Raw genomic sequence first — 21,738 nt, forward strand, 5'->3', positions numbered from 1 at the left:
ATGTGTGAGGGTCTCAGGAGGGTTAAGAAGTAGAAAACAAGAGGAGACACGTTGCTTATACTCTTATGCTTATACTGTCAATGAAAAGAAGCCCCTGCTTTATTTTATATTCACTGTAACTAAGAGTGGGACCAGAATTGAGAAAATTATCATCATGTTTTATTAAATTTGACTTACGGCTCAGTCACAGTAGAGGGAAAAATGAGGACCGCAAACTCACTGCGGCTACGGAAAATCTGGGAATTTGGTGACTGAGTTCAAGCAGTTGTTGGAATCAACTGGTCGCCCAGATGTGCAACATCCTCACCCTCTGGTGGGAGGTAACTGGTCTCCAAATGATCATGGTCTGATTGAACTGACTGCATTCACTTTAAAGGTGTGGAAATAACTGTCATCTAATATAGCCGATCGTCAACATGTTGCAATCAATCTGAGTCAGTCTGTGCAACTTGCCTGCAATATATATATATTTTTTGCAGTAGTGGACTCTTAAGGTAAGGTTACTGAGCGCCTACGTCATCGCGCAGTTGAATCACCGTCCTTGAGCAACTACGTCACTATATCTGGAACCATTTCTGTTTCTCCAAGGTTCAGTAGTTAATGTGACTTTCTCTGAATGCAAGTGGCAAGATTGCAATTTTAATTGTCAACTCGACCTAATTCAAAGCAGACAGAGTCCGTCTTGTTTCTGCTTTATCGCCGTCCTGATGCACCAAAGTCGCTTGGAGGATGGCACCTGGCTGCGAGTGCTGCCAAGGCTTGGTCTGCTTCTTTGAAGGCACCATTTCAGAGGCAATAAAACTTCAAGTTCATGACATACTGTCCCAATAATTTTGGTCATGCAACCCCTATTTTCCCTAATGTGACTGTGGCGTTAAAACTACTGATTGAGGCCATAAATTCCAGCGGAAAGTATTTACTGAGATCATAAATCGAATGAGAAGTAAGTTTCCATTAGACTTTACTAGATGAGTCACTCCCTGCTGGCTATTACAAACAATGACCGTTTAGAGTACCTGGACATTATGCAGTCTACGGCTGGCCCCTATGTGATGCCAAATGATTGAAGCCTTCCCCTTTAAACTAAATATTAAAGCCCTCTCCCTTTCAGCAGTCACCCTCTATTTCAGGGACCCCTGAAGGCTGAACTCTCCTCATTGTTAATCTTCTTTCTGGCATTAAGCATACGGCCTGTACTTAAGCATAATTAATGCCTATGTGCCAACGCCTAAATGATGGCGAAGCAGAGGCTATAAAACACTGTCTGTGAGCACAACTCAACCTTTCACCTCACTCCACAAATACGCGCGTGTGTGTGTGTTAGTGTGAGTGTGTGTGAGTACAAAACCTCCGAAAGCAAACAGTCATCAGAGCAGAAAGTAAAGGTCTTACCACAGAGATGCTTCCTCTGCCTCGTGTTAAAAGGGTGGACACTGTCAATGTGAGGTGTATGCGTCGTATATACAGTTTGCGTGTATATACCGTACCATGAGATTACACGCACACACACACACTCTTGCACACGGATACAAATAAGACACACACGAACAAGACACCATGAAGAAAATCCATCTTGTTTGACACCGTGGTGAATGCTTAGAGGTTCTACAAAGATATCCTTCACCCAGACAGTCAAATTGAACGCAGCCAATGACGACAGATATCGAGGTGCTGCAGCAGGAAGTGTGTGTGTTGTGTGTGTGTAAACAAAGCTAAAGACACCAAGCGCGCGAGTGTGCCTCTGCACGCATCTGAGTTTTTCCCCCACTCATCTGCGCTTACTTACACCGAAGCCAAAACCAATCTCGTTTGCAAAGCGATTTTCTCCAATTTTCCGTCGTACATCACAACCCGAAATGGATTTCTACTTCTGCGCAAAGGTGGGGATAAAAACCGCCGCCGCTCTTTCTATCGCATCCCATGAAACGCACGCTCCAGCCTAATTCAAACAGTGTTGTTTTTCCAGATAAGGCAGACAATGCGCCACATGAGCGAGGAGATATGTGGTTTCAGCGCTGCTGCTAGATCTCATTTCTGACTCCACGGAGCAGGTAACACAGAGGGAAGGCTGTTTACAAGAGCTCTCATTCATACCTCTTTATTATAATCGAAAGCATGTTTTTATTTTGCAGACCTCCTCCTTCTCTATGTGTGAGGCAGAGATCCACAAACACGCTCGAGTGTGTTTACAATGCTAATAAATGGTCATTGTAGAGAATCACTTCACTTTTACCTTCGCTGCGCTTTTTCCCCCCACCTTCGTTTGTTTCCTCCTTTCCTTTCCACTTTTTTCTTTCCTCATCTTTCCATCATTGTCATTTTCCTTTTTCTGCCCTTGATTTACTTTCTTCTTCTCTACTTTGGTTCTTATGTATGTTTCTGCTTCTTTAACTTTCATTTTCTTATTCTTTCGTTTCCTCATCTTTTCCACATTTTTTCCTTTTATTCCCTCTTCTTTTCCTCGCTTTCATTTCCTACTTTCCTTGCTTTTTAATTTCCTCCCTATTCTTGCTTTACATTTTCCTTTCCCTTCTCTGCTTCATTGCTCTCCCTTCTTTCCTATATCCTGACCCCTTCAGCTATCTTTCCCTACTTGCCCATTTCTTATCTTCCTTTTCCCTACTTCCCAATTTTCGTACTGGCCTTTTCCTCCCTCGTCTACATTTTTAGCTTTTCAGTACCTCATTTCCCACCAACCCTTTTCCTGGTCCATTTTTCCAGCCTTTCTTTTCTCTCCCTCAGTCGATGACAAAGACAATTCCAGCAGCTCCCTTTTGTCTCTATCTTTTGCACTCATTGCAACCTCTTTTCTGCCTTTTTTCTTCTTTTCTACACCCATTCTTACTTGCATTTGTCGAAGACAGTCACCCTCATTGAACCAGCATTTATTTTCAAGCCAGTTATGAGAGAAAAGGAGCAGGCCAAGAGATAAAAAATAACTGGGCTAGAGAGGAATAAAGCGGAGACAAAGAAAGAGAGATCGTATGAGACAAATTCATTCTATTTTCCACATTGGGGCCGGGGTTTCAGGGCCGGCCAGATGGTTCGCGAGTGTGTGAGTACATATGTGTGCAGGGATGCACGTGTGTGCGTGTGCGCTCCCTGCAGCTTGTATGGCAGCACCGGCCTGCACCAGGCTGCCGTTGGCTGCATCTAATTGAATGCTCATTGGTGTAATTGAAGCCTCTCAGCTCTGCAGCTCCTCGTGTTAAAGACTGGGACCAGATGTCATTCAGCTGTCTCACATCTCCTGCCAATCACTAATACTCGCTCCCTCTCCCTTCTCGCGCTCCGCATCGCAGATGGAGGACCAACAGATCTCCAGATTCAGACACCGTTACTCACTCGCCGCTCCAAATCCTAAAGCCTGTTTGTCAGCGTGAGTGTATATTCGAAAGGAAAATGTATGTTTGAGCCCAACGGCAGAAAAATTTAAACAGCTGCGGGGAAACTGCGAGGCACTGCAACTCAGGGGAACGTGACAGAACACGAGAGGAGACAAGACGGGGCTCGCCACTTTAAAAAAGTCTTATCACGCTCGGATCCTTTGGCAGTTTCTTTATGCGCGCTAAACAACATACAATTAAAAGCTGACACCTCGCGAAGAAAGCGAACCAAAGGAGTGCAGAACAGTCGGAGTGCGAAGGCTGGAGGGAGGCGTAAAGGGGAGATGAAGAAACTGTGAGTGAGGAGGGTGGGAGGTGGGGGAGAATCTGCAAAAAGGAGGCTTAAAATAAAAAAGCAAGAAAGAGGAGACGAGTTTAATGGAAAGAGAGAAGAAAGTTGAGATGATGAGTATCCACGAGTGCCTGAAAGTCTTAAATAACCCAAATTTTAAAGCCCTAAAAATTATATTTCTTAAATACAGAGATTTTATCTTGTTCAACATTTAATAGCAGAGCTTCTTGGCGAGCTCAAGGCTTAGATTAATACAGAACTGGGTTAATACAATATGCATTTTTTATTGCTGCAGCTTCACTTAGGAGAATTACTGTCCCATACCGCTTCATTTCCTGTCTTCACGTGTTGGAAAACCTTCACTGGCTGTTATTTGACTACGCTTTGTCTATTGAAGGATTATGCAGATTAGTGCATATTTAATGAGATAATGCCTCATGTGCATGTAACTGTCCAAATGTAAGTCAGCACCTGGGGAAGTTTCCCGATAATGAAAATTTCTCCCTGTAAATACTAAAAATAATAACACTAAAATATTAAAAATTATAGTTTTACATACTTTAAGCCTAACATCTACCTAACATCTCTGATGTTTAGAGCATCCAATAAAATCAAAATGTTTGATTATTTCTAGCAGATTTCCAGGTTTTATCTGAAGTTCGGTTTTCTGGTCTGGAGAAATTTGCGCATATTTAGGTAGATAATTGCCTAATTTGCAGATTTAAACATAAAATTTCAGAATGCTTGCAACATGGAAAATATTTGTGTTAATGTAAGGAAACTATTGAGGAAGTTTAATTATGCTATGCTGCTTATAGGTCATTCAGGGCCTCATTTATAGAGCACTTTACTCAAAAACATGCCAAAAATGTACTTTTTTCTGTCTGCTGGGAGTAAAAGACATTTGCCGTTCAAGGTATTTCCACTTCATGCACTGTTCAAATTTCTGTTTTGAGAAAAAAAATGCAAACAGGCACATATTTATATGGGTAAATGCCTGATTTGCATAAAAACATAAACATACAAATGTCAGACCGGTTGCAACATGGAAAATATTTGTGTTAATGTAAGTTAATAATATAGGTTTACATTTCTCCCCATAAATACTAGGATCCAACATTCACAGCCAAGTATTACTGAGGTTTTATTGTTAAGAATGATTAAAAAGATTGACCTTCTCTGACTGAGTGTTTTTTGTTTTATGAAGTGATAAAAAATCTTTTTTGACAGAATCACTTCTGTTAAAATATTTGACTTTTGGTGAACTATTCAATATTTGAATTTCTATTCAAGAAAAGTATGCAATTCAGCACATATGTAGGCATGTAATATTTAATTTATACATTTAAAAATAATTTTTCAGTAAAGTTCAGACGCAGAAATAATTGTCTACATGTAAGTAACCAGCTGTGAAAGTTTCATGGTGATACAGGCTTGTAAAAATCCTCTAGGTCGCCAATAATTTGTAATATATATCATGCAAATTTACATTAAATCCACTAGCACTTACATCAATGAAACTTTCTGATTATATGCTGCATATTTTTATGGAAATTCTTACTCAAATGTGATTCGGAGCCTCATTTATACAAGATTTTATTCCCAAAATGTATTTTTTTCTTGCTGCTGGGAGGAAAAAAAAGCCTTTGGACAGTAACTAAATTAAAGAGTACATTTTTAACCTGGCTTTATCTAGTCTTTAAATTTCTGTTCTGGAAAAGTATGTAAGCTGGCACATATTTAGATAATGAATCATTTTCATATTTAAACTAGAAAATGTGTAATACATAAAATATTTTTCCAAAACGAAGCCAAGTTTTGCAGCGACATCTACTAGGTAAAAAATTTCAGCCTGCTCCCTTGTAGTGTCTTCCCTAAGCTCAATTCCTTTAGAGTGAACAAAAGGCTTAACTTTGCTTTGAACCTGCAGATACTCATGAAAGAAAGTATGGAAGTGAAGATGATAGATCAGAGGCCCTCCACAGGAAGAGAGCAGTAGATGGCGCCAGCCTGCAGTGCAACAAATCCACCAAAGGTGCCCACTTTTAACCATTTTCTGTGCTCCTTTTTCTTTCTCTTTCCTCCGTTCTGTGATTCATCCATCCCCGACAAAGCCTCAGTGCTACTGTTACACGCCCAGGGCACAACTCTTGTCTGGCCTCATTAAAAGATCAAGACAAATCTTAGCAACAGTTAATAAATCTTCAGGGCAAAGATCTCTCTTAACTCCACCACGCGAGTTCATCTGTTATGCTCTTTGGTCCTGTTTTAGAAGTCTGTGGGAAAAAAAAAACAGAGAGGCGCAACAAAGAGTCCACTGCCGTGGTAGATCTGTGAGTCTATCGACTGATTTTTGACTCACCGGCCATCTGCTGGATCCCGCTGAAGGCTCCTAGGTTACCAGAGGAGGCTGCTTGCTGAAGCAACTGGAGAAAGAAAGAGAGGCGAGGGGGAGAAGGGAAAAGAGGAGAAGAAAGTGAGCCAGTGGATACCGACAGCTGAATACATGTCTATACTATGCAACAGTGAGAACTAAACTTGTAATGAGCGGTTTAGCAGTGTGGTTTTTGCATCAGTGCTCGATGAGTAAATGAGCTGCTAATATAGTTTGATCTCTCCTCTAAGGAAACACTGTTTGTGTTCCACCGTGATTCTCTCAGACAAGTTGAGCATGAAAGCTCTAATCTAGCCGACTAATTAGATTCCAAAACAAAAGTGGAATACTGATGCTGTCAAAAACTCATCCTTCAAAGACTTGAATTAACAGCAAATTAACATCTTGTTTCTATTGTGTGATATTTTCTTTTCCTTCCCAGAATAGAGCTTAATCTTTTGAAAGGACTGAGAAAAGGGGATTGAAAGCGCAGAAAAATCTGGGAACTCAATTCGCAAAACAATTTTTTATCTCAACGCCCCACCTTTAGCTCCAAATAAATCGATATACAGTAAGGGAGAGATGTTTGTCTGAGCTCTGTTTTACCCTCGCTCAAAGGAGAGGTGCAAATTGCAGCTAGGATCAAACAAAATGGGAATCAAATCCCCGACATTTAAGAAGTGTATTTTAACGGCGGTTTAGGTTGTTAAATTAGAAACTAAAGAGCAACGAGTCAAGGGTTAGCTCCCCAAAGCTATTGAGGAAGGAGAAGAGGAGAAAGGGGTCTCTGAACCCTAGTATAAAACGAGAAACTTCCCAATCAAAAAATCAAAAGCGTCTAAACAATTTTAGACGCTGAGCAGCTGAGCTTCTGCTGCAGCAGTTTTTAAATTGGACATCAGACGATTCCAGTACGCTCCACGCCAACCTCCAGTTTTATTTTTACACCCGTTTAAATCCACAAAATTTAGACATTATAAATTTTCAAAGAGGACATCAGGCAAGCGCCTCTGTATCCATGAAATTATCTACTAACCATTTTTGATTCATACTTTTTGGAGTTAAAAGTAATGACTACTATTTTTGAAAATAGAAAACGGATAATTATTATCATTAGCAGAAAACCTCTAATTTATAGTTTATGCTAACAAATTTTGGAGAACAAGATCCACAAAAAGTTGCAAAAATCTGTTCAGGATTATCTCCAACACTCCATTCATTCACTTTTTGGTTTATCTTCTGGAAAATCCCATAATTTGCGTCACCCTCAACTTTATTTTGAATCATTTTAATACATACGCGTTACCCAACTTGCCAGATTATCTACAGACATGATCTACACGCTGGATATAGCTTCAACACATCTGTCGGCAAAACAATTAAATAATGTGTTCGTTAGTCTTCACACCCTAGTAACATACTTTTCCACATAATACTGTAATATGTTTCGATATCAGCGGCACAGAGATGTCATGCATTTACATAAAAGAGCGAGAGAAGGGTGTCAGCCTCTGATGATGATTTAGCATTTAAAAAGGAGCTACAACAGGACAGACCTCAAAGCACAATACTTTGTAAAATATCAAAGAAAACTGTTCCCACTGAAGGTGGAAACAATAGTTCTTCTTTGCTACCTAAAGCAAAAACACACTGTAAAGTACAAACAGGGTATGACGGCACAAGAGGAAGAGATGCTATCAGCTACAAAGATAACCAAGCATGTCCGGAGCGTTCGCTAGTTGCTTTCCGTATGACAGGAAGAGCAAACGGCGGATGGAATTACTGATACGGTTACATAGTTGTAAAAGAACAGCTAAAGGACAGGTGGAAAATATTTTTCAGTTTTCAAGTAATAATCTGGCACATTTGAAGCTTTTAAAGATTTGTTGGTTAGGTAGTCACGTTATACATTTACGCAGCATTTCCAGGGCATACGTTAGCTAGGCTATTTTTGTGCTTATAGTTGATGTATGCCACTTCACTGGAATAGTAAGTTTGATTCTTGATTCTTCAGATCAGACAGTGTGTGATCAGTCAACCGCTAGAATGTTATGTTATACAGTGCATAGCATAATCATAAATATTAGCGCACATTTGCCTAAAATTGCTTAATATAGTTTTGAGGCTACATTGCTATTGCATTTAATTTGTAATTTTTTAGTTAACTAAAAAAATAAAATACATCAATAAAGGATGTAAAAATTATTTACCATTAAGAAATAGTGAAATGCTAATTATTATTATTATTATTTTACTAGCTGGTTAATTATTAATTTGTAGATTACTACATTAATGGCTAAGGTAAGTAAGCTAAGGACATTATTTAGATGGCTATTTTGAAGCCCTGATGCTAGCAGTTGTTTACTTTTGCTTCGTCTAGCTCAGGGGTCGGCAACCTGCAGCTCTTTAGTCCTTTTAGTGCGGCTCCATGTGGTTTGGGAAAATACTTTTTTTTTTTAAGTAATTAGCTGATTTTATTTTTTATTTATGTTAGTTCTTTTTTAACTTGTAGTTCTAAATTGGAAGATTATTGTGATATTGAAATATAAATATAAAATTCTATTCTATTATTTTTTTGATCGCTCAAAATAAGCGTCACACTTGTGGAAGCCGATATACCCGCCAAAACGCCGTGCATTTATCGAGACTTTCAACCCCAGGTAAGACAATTCTGGATCTTCGGATCCACATTATGTCAGCAGCTCCACCGTGGACTATGTTAAAAGCAAACACCGCTCACGCCTCACAGATGACAGCTTACAGTCCTGCGTAAAGATGAAAGTGACTTCGTACAGCCCCGATTTGCAGACGCTGTGCGCAGAGGTTCAGGAGCAGAAGTCCCATTGTAAACATATCACGGCAGACCCGACGATGTTTCCATGAACACGCTTTTCAGCATCTCTTTATTGACCACTTTTCACACACGGTTGCTGTACGCATGCAGCCGGTGTTAAAGCGCACAGCACGCCTTAGTTGTTCACACAAAGCATAAAGGTAAAAAAACAATATTACAGTGTTATCTTCATTTTAGATGTCAAAAAGTATTTGCGGCTCCCAGTGTTTTCTTTTGCGTGGAAATCGCGTCCAAATGGCTCTTTGGGTGTGAGAGGTTGCTGACCCCTGGTCTAGCTGTTCACTTAGGATTGTGAAAATATTGCGGTTTGACGAGTGCGTCACACGAGTATCACCTTTAAATTAAATGTAATATTTGATGACCTGAGGACCAGAACGGGCTCAAAAATGAAATCTTTAGGATAAAATGTAACTTTTCAGCCGTAACCCACACAAACAATAAACTGATCATAAAACAGTTGTTTTAGAATCCCTTGACTTAGTTATACATGAATTAAATAATATTCCTGATGAAATATAATTATGATTTCATTAATTATGTTTCTATTATTTGTCAAAAATTCAACAACTAAATTGTTTTAAACTATTGATTTTTCTACTTTCTGGCTTTCCACCTCCAATTTAATACTGAATGCAGATCTGTGAACACCATCGCAATGAGCACTTCATGAGAAATTCAGAAACAGGACGTGAATCCCTGCATTTTTATCTGGCGTGAACATTTTTCAGATATCGAACATGAAAGATCATCTTCTGGCAACCTTAATTCAGAGACCCCATTTCCTCACTGCGCAACTTTCCCAAGAGTAAGATAAAGGAGAGGAACAATGGCAGCTCTAAAAAAGGAATTACAGAACAAAAGGAAGAAATGAAGAAGGAGAAGACGGCAGGCGTATGTTGGATAGATTTTTTTGAGTTAGATTGTTCTTGTTTGGGGGCACTGACTGCTGCTGTGTTGGCCACGGGGCTGCAGTAAGGGGTTGTGGAGGAGGTGATGGAGGTGGGCGGCTCGGCGGCGCTCCTTACAGCCAGATACTGCGGGGTGAGGCCGCCCAGGCCCGTCAGGCTCCCCCAGGTGGTCGCACTGTTGAGCTGCTGCATCTGCTGCGCCAGCTGCTGCTGCAGACGCCGCTGCTCCTTGTCCTTCTGTGTGTCGGCAAACTTCACCACGATGGGAGATGAGCAGCCCTGCGGAGATGGGAGGATGAGGAGGAGCGTAAAGAAGGGGAGGGAAAGAGAGGAAGAAAGGGAAAACGAGAAGGATGAAGAAAGGGAGAAGGGAAGAAGAGAGTGAGGAAGTGAGATAAAAAATAAAGAAGTGATAGAAGATGAAAGGGAAGTATAGAAAGGCCACAAGCCCCCAAAGATGAGAGGAAAGGAGACAAAAAAGAACATGAAAGGATGGAAGGAAATGAGAGAGGAGCCAAGATGAGAGAGAAGGGAGGAAGAGAAAAACAGAAATGGAGAAGTGAGGAAAGAGGAGAGGAGAGGAGTTCAGGCAGGAGAGGAAATGGGAGAAGAAAGAGAAAAGGAGTCAAAGGATTGTTCAGGTACTTTGTTGCTTGCAAACACACCTGTAATAATTGTTGTACTGAGTGAACACAATATGGGCAATAAGCCACATGTCTACAGTGATGATACACACCTGAAATCATCCACAAACATCTTTGTATTAACAAACTTAACTTCAGCAAAGAAAGAAAATATTCTCAATTAAAAAGTCCTCTCTTGCGCACACACACACACACACACACTCACACACTCACTCAGGGACACAGGACACGCACACACAGTCACACAGGAAACTTGAGTCTAAAGCCGGTGGGCTTTCTTCTTTCCCCCAAAAGGGCTCAGTTATCTCTGAGTCCAAAACGGTATCACCAGAAACAGATTTCCCGAGTTCTCCAACTATTTCATCATCTCATATGAAGAGAGACTTGATCTGTGTGTGTCTGTGTGTGAGTGTGTTAATATGTGTGAAAGAGGGGGGGAAAGACCTAGAGAGAGAGAGAGTGATTTGGGCGACTACGAAGAGAGGTTGAGAGGGCAAGAGAAAGATTTAGAGATTTTAACGGTCACTAGAACGGCATCTAATTGTTCGAATTCTTACGCCTCAGAGCAGCGGCAGTGTGTGTATGTGTGTGTGTAAGAGAGATGATTGTGTACGCACACTGAAGCTGGGTAACAAATCAGACGTCCAACACGCTTGCTAACAACTATGACACGAAGGAGACAAAAACCCACAACGCTCCTGATGAAAGCTGCGGTGCCGGCTGAAACGAAGCTGAGACGGCAAGTCATAATCTATCACACCACACCATTACTCACACAACGCAATCAAAGCCTAACTAGGGGCAAATCCGTTCAAAAACAAAGGCAATCTGCCACAGGAGGATAAAAACCTTTTGATTGAAACATTTAGTTTGAGGCTCGATTCCGCACTCGGCGGGGGAGGGAAGGGATTTGCCTACTTTGCAGATAGCGCTGCACACGTTTTGGAGCGGAGATGTGCTGTATGACGGTTGTGTGTGCCGGTGCAGGTATTTTGTGCAAGAGTGAAAGCGAGCGAGCGTTTGCACTTCCTTCCTTCACTGTGGATCAGAGCGTGTACTGTGAAACTAGCTTTTAGCATTCACACTTCAGTCAGGACCACTTTGGTAAAAATAACACCGTGATTTCCATTTGCATTTATTTAGATTTGGCAGTACCGGGTGTTCCAAAGTAATGAGTTTGTCGGACAAACCGGCCTTTTCATGCATGTTTGCTGAACAGGTGTCTGAGATCATTTAGTGCGGGGCACAGGAAGAACGATCCCCAACATTTAGGGAGTGAAAATATGCACTTTACTTTAAATTTACTGAGTTTAGGGACAAGAATGCGACAGTAACATATAATCTTTACCCTTTCTGGACACAATTTTGCATTCCTGAAAAGAAAATCTGTCAGTCTCTGATGCTAACACGATGCTAGGAGTGAGATGCTAAAAGCTGAGGGCATGCCAACCCCAAACAAGCAGCCCAAACTTGATTTTTAGGCCTCACCATTTTTGTGTTGATACTCATACATTTGGGCCATTTATCCCTTTGAGTCAACTTTCTTCTGATTGGCTGCCCTCTTACAAACAGATGGTCTAAACAGGAAGTGGAAAGTGCTTCTGTGCGCACAGCCAGAGCTGCATGCCTGAGATGTCCAAATAAGGGATATCCTCTCTGTGACATCATAGAGATCCAAGAGTAGAAAAAAAAACTGTGAGAAGCCTGAGCTTTTGTCTCACAGGGAGTATTTGTACATACACTGATGTCACTATTTAAAGCTATGGCCATGTTTAATATGAGAATCCACCACTGTAATTACACGCAAGGCCTAAAAATTCATTGTTTTTTTTTCCTAAATATCCTCCAAAATAATCAATTAATAATCATTAACACCTTTAGAAGCGTATGCCTACACTTTGACAGTATGACTGTCAAAAATAAAGAGTCTAGCCTAAAACTTTAATGGGAAATTAAATGAATTTCAAAGCCGAATTAATCTCTTACCAACATCACATCATCACAACTGATGGCTGTTGGCTTTTGCACCAAATATTATGCCTTTAATCTCGGTATAAATTGAGACACAGCATTGAATCATTTTGATATGACTTTAATTGGTTCAGCAGCTTCATTCTTATAACAAACACATCGAAGAATACAGATGCATGCTTTTTTTTTAAAGCTCTGTGTTTTCTCTTACTGTGAAATGCGACAATCTGACCAATGACAGAATACACATCACATCCTGAGCAACATTAAAAACTAGAGTTTCTGTGTAATTTAAAAGCAGACCTTCTTTGTCAGATAGAACATCCAGTGTATCTGCTTCCTTGTATGTGTATGTGTCTGTTTCCGTGTGTTACTGCCCTTCTTCTGTAGGCCGGGGCCTGACTTATCAGCTGAATGAGCTCGTCTCCTGTCTGTCGGCGGCTCGGCCATATTTACTCTGTCTCTCCACTGGTCATTTTGCCTCTTCATTCTGACCGCCGACAGATAAAGTAGAGGAGACGACGGGAGAATTGTATTGGGAGGGCGAGGGTTAGTCGGGGCCTCGCCGTTGGAGTCGATTCCCCCTGAGAACCGAGCTCCCTATCCCGCTCTGCTAAATATCTCATCACTCCAGTTGACACCTTGTGAGTGAGGGGAAATGCAGCCCGGAATGAGAGTCCTGCTCTGGGAGGAAGGCTGAGGGCCACAGGCATCTACGCCTGATGCTGCCGGTTATCCCCGAAAGGCCGGCTGTTGCACTTTGAAGCTGTTTTTCAGGTGATTGCCTCGTTGGTTACCTTCGCCCCTAAATGCTGAGGATACATGGAGAGAAAGTGGCAGCTCATGCCATCTATTAGCTTTGCTCAAAGAAACAAACTATCCTGCTTTTACCTTAAGGGGATTTTTTAAAAATTCATCACAGATTAGCAGCAGCTCGAACTTTCATATAAAAACACTCTCTGACTAAAGAGCTAATCAACCTTGATTGAGATGAACAAGCATCTAGAAAGCCATGTATATCAGAAGCTGTTTTGACAGATGAACTCCAGGCAGTGTCAGGAGGATTACGTTGGGACTTTGTCCAGCTGGTCCTTGTGAACTACATGCTCAGATGGGGTCTCACTTCTGGAAGTACTCTGGCTTCAGCGATGGAGCTGCATGGATAGAGAGTGCAACAGGCAGAACATGGGACCTCGTGCTCCCTGCTCATGCCCCGTGAATTCAATTGACTATTACCTTTTCTTCTATAACACAGTCTGTTACTTCACTGGAAAGGCAGGAACATTTAATATCTGATATGCCGGATATTCTTTTTCTGCTCATTTTAGAGGTCACCATGGTGGACCATCTGCCTCCATCTCACCCTGCTCCTACAATCCCTTCTGTCACACCAACCCTTTCTATGTCCTCATTCACAACATCCACCTTCTCTGCGGTCTTCGTCTTTTCCTCCTGCCTGGCAGCTCCATCTTCAACAACCAGTACATCCACTATCCCTCCTCTCAACCTGAGATATCCCTCTGATGATGTCCACATTTCCAATCCTGTCCATCTTGGTTACTCCCAATGTAAATATTAGCATCTCCAGCTCGGCCTCCTGTCTTTTTGTGAGCTCCACCATCTTCAAAACACACCTCATAGCAAGTCGACCATCTTGTAAATCTTCCTTTTCACGCCCCTGTCACTCATTTCTACCTACTTCATCCAGCCTGGACCTCTCGCACTGTCCATTACTTTGGAAGATTGACAACCCGTCTCCCTCTCATTCACACACAAATTTTGTCTTGCTTCAGCTGACTTTTCTCTCTTGGACATCTCCATGTTTACACAGGTATCTCATCAGGACCACCTAGCTTTCCACTCTTCATACTCTTCATAGCTACCCTAATTTCCACCATATTAATCCTCTGCTCCTCTACTTTCATCCATCCATCCATCTCTAACATCCTTTCCAGTTTGGTCTCTCTCTGTGATACATTTCTCTGCCAGATAACGAAGTTAAAAGCTCAGGACTAAAAATGCAGATTATCAATCTCCACTGATGACTCTCTGGAAATTGTTCTGCAGCAGCCATCTTTTGAATTGGACTACATGGACTACATATCTAAAGTTTAAACTTTGCATGGTGTGATTATAAGTCTATTATAAATATATTTTTAAACAGAAGCCATGGCAATTTGGGCAATTATGACTAACTTTCACTGTTTCTGGGCAGCTAGAGGTATATGATTCAACTTCATCTTAAAATAAAAACAGAACATAAAGGTGAGAGTCTGGAGAAAAGTGGGCGAAACTACAGGTTTTGAAAATACGTCATAGCTTTTGGGATAAATCCACAATTCCAGTGTCGAACTGTTTGCGCAGAGGTTTGTGTGAAGTGTCATTTTTTTATATTCAACATCCAAAAATTACTATTAAAAGCACTGGATACACTTAATTTTTCATATAGCATAGTTGATGCTGTGGCACGATGGGCATATTTTCAGATGCTTCCATAAATTTAAACAAGTAGTTGATGTGCTTGGATTCCCAAAGAATTTGGACTTGTAACTTGTGTATGTAACTAAAAATAAAAATACTCACACATTGTGTATTTTACAGTTTTGGTAATTAACCTGTGAAGAAAAAAATAACTTTCCAAACCCTCGCTAACTAAATATGGCAAGTATAAAAGGACTATTAAATCTTTGTCATAGTCTGGTGTGATAATCTCCTTACACTCGTCTCTTTTTCTCCCATAGCTGTTAAAATCATTAACTGCAATTTCAGTAGAGATGCATACATCTCATTTTTAGCTACACGTGTCTTTCATGTTCTATCATATTCATCCCTCTGCAACAATGAAAAATAACTCGTCCCCATTTGCAAGTAATTTCATAGTTTTTACTGCAGCTGCATTTCCTTTCTATTCTGGTAGTTGCCATCATATTCCACTGAAATCTGCATCTCGTGAGCTTCACAGTGCCACAAAAGATTAATAGGCAACAAAAGATGGTGACAGGTTAACCTGCACTTGACCCATGACGTCAGTCTTTCCTTCTTTCACCAGAGCCTTTAGATTAAAGCCCTACTTTAGACAAGGACACCTTTTACACAACCCTGTGACAAACAGTGGAGTCTGACGGTTTGGCCGAGACTGCCCTTATAAGGACATTCAAAGGAAACATCGCAGCCTGCGATCCAACATTACTGTTAGTTTTTTTTTTTGTCCATATAGACACGACAGCATCACACAGTTGTTGTGTCGGCTGCACATCCGTGATGGGACTCTCCCGTTCCACCACATGTCCAAAGGTGCTCTATTGGATTGAGCGCTGGTGACTGTGGAGGCCATCTGAGTACAGTGAACTCATCGTCATGCCCACAAACAACATTGTAAGATGATTTGAGCTTTGACACCTGGTGCATTGGCCTGCTGGAAGCAGAATAAAAGGATGGATGTGATCAACAACAATACTCAGGCAGGCTGTGGTGTTTAAATGATGCGTTGCTGGTAGTAAGGAGCCCAAGACTGCAGCTCCAGACAACAGAACCAAAAAGATTTTCGGGATGTATTATCTGGAATTAAAATTTTAACAGGTTAAAGAAAAAGAAACTAAAAATATAAAAGCCCAGAGTCTTCTGCCATTTCTTTTAAAATTACCAACTACTACCTATAGCCACCTATAACAACCAATGAGGGTCACTTCTCTCAGGAATTATCCCGTTTCCAACAACCCATCACGCCTCTGTGATTTAAGTCCATTTCAGAGTGTTTGACGAGGCCAGTGTTTATCGGTATCTGCTGATACGATGGGAGTCTGTAAAACCCTTTCTGCTGGGTGTAATTACACCACATGTTGAGTAAATCTAAATTTGTAAACCATCTGATTTGCTTTAAATTGCCCACTTTTGAATACAAACAGCAGGGGGCGACATAATGGCTTCATCTCGCTTACGGGATATTTCATGAGTCTCCTGCGGACCGTCGGCTCCTCACAATACACTGACTTTATTGATAACAGGCAACTAATGTTACCCAACATATGAATACTAATGTGTGGTCATAAAAAGAAACGTTCCTGTTTTGCCTCAAATGGTCTCTGGGTTCATATTCAACAACAGCAATGTGTCTCGGTGCTGGAGGTGAAGCATCGATTCCCATTTTCAGCTATTTTCAGGAGACAGATTTTCAGCTCCAGTCAGTCAAGTCTCCCATGTTGCACAACTTTCACATCTTGAAAAATAAAAAATAAAGCGCTCCGAGTCTCATGGGAGAATTTTTTACCAGAAGATGCTTCTACGGGGGAAAACACTCTATTCTGAAATGCTATTTTTGTCTGTTTCTTGCAATCTTTTGACAAATCTCCTACACAGAAATGCCCGTCTCAGACAGATATCGTAACAGCATTTTCACTGAAATATAGATGTCAGTGCTGCCATCATGCAGCAGGTTGAGTGCGCTTGATAAAACCTCTAAAATATGCCTCAGAAATTTCACCTGCGCTGCATATGCTTGATGCCCAGGTGTCACGCCACAGTTCCTGACTGACAGATGGGTCTGTGTAGGCCGATGGCATGACAGCCCGTGGTCTCAAAATTACACTGCAATGATCACCTGCTGTAATTACGGTATCCGACTTTAAAATGATGTAATTACAGCGTATCGATCAGCTGAAAATACCACCTTAAGAAAAAGGGGGGAAAAAGTGAAACTTTTGTCTGTGACTTGGATCGACTTAACCAGGAGTTCACTGAGCTAATAAAGCCAACTACGCTCCCTGAAGCCAACGCTCTGAGACAACCGTGAAGAGAGCATTACACATCGCTTCCCATCTTTCCCAAAATGCTCAGATGCACTCGCGCGAACTGAACTTATAAGCTCCGGTCCGTTTACCTTGGAAATCAATCTCTCATAGCTTTCAAGAGAGTTTATGCGCTCTGAGCCTTCTCCATCTCATTTATTTACCTCTCGCATAGCCTTCAAATGTCAAACCATGTTAACTTACCCTGCTAATAGGAAGTCAGGAGCCCCCGATATCTATAGGAGTCTGCGCGTCACGTCTGAGCTCTTTGTGCATGTTGTTTCAACTCATTGTCCCCAAAACCCAGCCTACTCGCTCAGAAGGAACCGTCAAAATCTGTCAAAGGCAATACTTGGAAAAGCACTCCCTCTTTAAATCGTGCCATGTTTAACTGTTCATTGTTGCATGTGATTAAACTTCTCCTTCCACTTTAGCTTCGCACTTTATAATTTATAGACTGTCTCAGTTTTTCATCAGTTGAAATAATTGTCGTTGTTTTTTCTTATTTTAATAGTGTAAAACATTTCCATTACAGTGAATTAAATCTATAATGAATTAATTCCCTGCCTTTGTAATAATATATATATTAAGAATCCATATTATGCAGAAAAGGTTTGCTTTGTGTCCATTTTGAGATTCCCAGAAGCTTATAAAAGCTGTCGAAAACAGACATCTTGAAGGTTGGATTGATGAAGACATCAATCCAACCTTTTAATCATTTTCAACCTTAAAGTGGTGCAAAATTCTCCCTCTAGTTTTGAATGTTATCAGCTCACTGAAAAGCCATTACAAGTCGTTACCAGTCTCACACATGCTGCCAGGCTCCTCCTCCTTTTTGTAGCTGTACCTCATTCGATCCACCCTTCAGATTAAGCGCAACAAAACATAGTGTGAGCTTGACACATCAACCGGCTTGCTTTTTCTTTCCTAGTGGTTGTCTTTAGGTTTGTTTTCAGGCACCAAAAATAAGGATGGCTATTTGTTAGGAGGTAGAATCGGTTGTTTGCTGATGAGAAGTTGGGTAGTTTGATCCCTGAACCCCAATTTGCCCCCGATGCATATTTACTGTGTGGAAGATAAACTGCATTTAATAATGTGCTCTATGAATGTGCGTATAATGCAAAAAGGGCTCTTGAGTATCCTTTTCCTTGATCACCAAGACATTTATTTACCTTTGGAAATCTTACATGCACTTCTTCAAACTACCACTAGAGGTCTCCTGCACAAGCTGGAGTGCCTACAATGTTTGAAAACCATCTTCTGAGTTGCTATTAGACGAAGAATTGCACCTACTGGCCGTTCATTGAGCTGATAACATCAGAACTGGGCGACTGGATTGCGTTTCCTGTCAGCAGGTGTGGACACACACATCACCTGTCGGTGTAAAACAACGCTTGACTGAACAGCACGACAAACTGAAGCCTCCAGACTGATCCTACAGCTGAATCAACAATTCAGCTTAAATTAGACTTAGATGGTACTTATAACACCGGCAGAGCATATACACTCTAGAACACGCATATACATAGTAAACTGTGACTAAATTCAGAGTAAATTGAGACTATTTGGAAAACAAAGACGAATCTGGCATTTTGTGACAAATACTCGAGACTCATAAGTTAGGCTAACTCAGACTCCTTCTGTTAAAATAAAACATGGGATCATCCAGCCTTATACGGTGTCAACATCAGCCCCTGATTAATCTAATCTCCTATTTTCTTCCCACTGTCAGTCTGTATCTGTCTCTGCTCTTCACTACAGTCGACAGATGTGTTTGTTCACTGTTTAAACAGACACTGCTGTGTTTTCGCTCATGCTCTACTTAAGCTCTCGTCTAAATGCGCTTGAACGCTTCTGCATTTCCGACGGGGGGTCGGAGGGGGTGTGTGTGCACGTATGCAGCAAGCGCAGGATAATACACAAGTGTCCCTCTAGTTTCGTGCGGGAAAAGGAAAAAAGAAAAAAGGTAGGAAATAGAAAAATCAGTGTTGATGGAAAACTGCACGAGGGGAACCTGAGTGCTAAATGAGTCTTTATAAAAGGAGTGAATAATGTAAAGCACAAATAAAGCACAACGAAGGCGACCCACTTTTCTCCGTGTGTGTCTTTAGAGGTTCGACGGCGAATTACCCGTCCCGCTCATATCCACTTTCATTACGGCCTAACATTCAGAGAGCAAGGGTGTGTGTGTGTGTGTGTACAAATGTGTGCCGGCGTGTACCTGAATGTCACGCCGTAATGAGAATGGATATGACAGTGACAGGGCCATCAACGAATGGGCCCCCGGTCTGCCTTACTTCTTCCTCGTGACATGTGGCGCGTACGTGACAGGGAATACACTCACACAGACACACGAACACACACATCACGTGCACACAATCTTTCTCTATCTAAGACAGTGGGGTGCAATAGAGCCAAGACAATAACCAAACTCTATTTACCAGACCTCATTCCCTCATTCGGACTCGAAGTAATTACTTTTAAATTGCAAAACTGAGGAACATTAACAAACGGATGCGGCAATTTAGGTCCGCCTGGGGCTAGACAGCTTGTTTTCAAATGGAAATGAAGGTATTTTGCCATTGTCCACTGTAATATTGTTGTGTTATGGTTTAAAGCTTCCCTTTCCCCCCTTTTCCTGTGTGCATGATAAAAGCAAAGGGGCACTGGTAGTGTTTACCGGCCCCACTGTGGCAGACAACTTGCTCGGAGCGAGGTTAATTCTAGCCTAATGCTAACGCCGACGGAGAGGAGCGTCGCTCCTTCGACTCAGAAAGACAGACACCGCTGCTGTTCGGCCACATAAATCAACACAGACACTGATATTCACAGTGTGGCAACATAAACAGAAAAACCACACACATACTCACAGATAGACAGACAGAGGGAGGAGCATGCGTTTTCCCCACGTCAGGGTCACAGCACATCAATAGCAGCCATGATTATCATGATCAGCTCTAATGAGGGGGCTACGGGGGTGAATGCCACTCGTTCTTTTTTCCCCTTAACACAGCCTGTTATTACCGCTTTTTTTTGTCTCTTTCTCTCTGACTCGCAGGGGTACACACACTCTGTGCTCGTCTTATACCATGTAATTCTCTTCCCAATCACACTCCTGTCATCCTGCCCTGTCACAAGGCCTGACAATGCTGACAAGGGCGCCCCAAAAACCCGGGTGAGGCAGGGGGGGGGGGGACACAAAAGAGCTGCGACTAGGTCCCCATTATGGCACCGCTGGGGTCACTGTGCAACTGATGAGGTCTGTAACAGCACCTGCCAATTTGCAGTTGTTGTGTCAAGGGTGCTGCTTATTTGTCACAGTTTGGAGACTTTGCCAAAGTTTGCCCTAGTTGGAAAATCTGCGATTGGAAAAATGGAGACTAAACAGGCGATGGTGATTTTTATCCCAAGGCCGAGGACGTGACTGTGCCAGCTTCTGCTAAAGCTCTGGATGGACTTCTAGCTTTTAGGTGAATGTGTCACACTGGTCCTCTGCACACCTGGCATGTGGCGTTAGAGGTCTGCACAGGTCCTAACCTTAAGCCACAGTATTGTCTTTAACACCCAGTGCAGCTTGTACTTCCTAATTGGACATCTGAACTGGAGATTCAAGGCTAGATTTCATTGTATTCTTTCAAAATCACACAAAAAAAGACGGCTATTGCAATACACACTGATTTGCAAATTAACTAAACCCAAGCATAATCTGAGCCTGAAGCTTTATACAAATAAACAAAAGACCCAAAACCCCTGAGTGGCTCAAGTTATATAATAAATCTCTCCTTTCTTTCTGAATGGCAGCTCCACAGATGCTACAGAAGTCAGCAGCACCATAACTCTTTTATGGAAAAGAGACATCTTATAAATGAAAATCACCTCATTTAATAAACTCTCGTCAAATTAATCATTATTTTTACCGCCCGCATGCGGCGCAGGAAAGCCGAGACTTTGTTACAACTCACATTTCCTAAAGATACAAGCTGAATTCATTTAAATTTACACACCGAATAAAAGGATTTAGTTGGATAATCATAAAGATTGAAAGCATAGGCAGACTTGTACCAAACAGTTAATGCTTTAAAAAATCATCAAGTAAAAAAAATCATCAAATGAGAAGTGGAATTGGCCTCGTGTGTGAGTGAACAATGAAGGATTTTAAGGATAATAATGGTTAAAAATAATAATAAAACTAATGTGAAATAAAAAAGTATACACATGTAAATAATGTTTATGGACTGTTAATAAGATAAAGACTACTTCAGAACATAATTAACACCTTTGAGTATTTACATTACTCATACACTAACTTGTAACTTAACAAACAGGGTTTAAAAAAGTATTATTGTTACTATTCTTATTCACAATGTTTATTTTAAACCCTTAACAAGCTTTGTTTTTTGTTTGATTAGCACACAATTGCAACAATAATTATAATAAAGAGTTCGCAGTCGTCTGAAATGATCTCTACACATAGAAACTGCCAACGACTTTATTAAAAGTAATCTAATAAGGCCGTTAACACTTT

General features: G+C 41.2%; 1 protein-coding gene across 41 annotated transcripts in view; it reads right to left on the reverse strand.

Annotated features, from left to right (window-relative positions):
• celf2 (cugbp, Elav-like family member 2) overlaps positions 1 to 21,738 on the reverse strand; it is a 236,489-nt gene that overhangs the window by 15,144 nt on the left and 199,607 nt on the right. For 24 of the 41 annotated variants that reach the window (XM_080292004.1, XM_080292002.1, XM_080292005.1 and 21 more), the window contains 2 exons: positions 9,932 to 10,093; positions 6,041 to 6,104 (listed from right to left, as the gene is read on the reverse strand). In XM_080292004.1, coding sequence (XP_080148130.1) covers positions 6,041 to 6,104; positions 9,932 to 10,093 — 226 coding nt within the window. Of the gene's footprint in view, positions 1 to 6,040; positions 6,105 to 9,850; positions 10,094 to 21,738 lie in introns of all 41 variants that reach the window. The other 17 variants (XM_080291975.1, XM_080291997.1, XM_080291977.1 and 14 more) reach the window with 1 other exon arrangement.

Source organism: Astatotilapia calliptera, chromosome 17 (assembly GCF_964374335.1).
Source record: "Astatotilapia calliptera chromosome 17, fAstCal68.1, whole genome shotgun sequence".
Classification (NCBI taxonomy): domain Eukaryota; kingdom Metazoa; phylum Chordata; class Actinopteri; order Cichliformes; family Cichlidae; genus Astatotilapia; species Astatotilapia calliptera.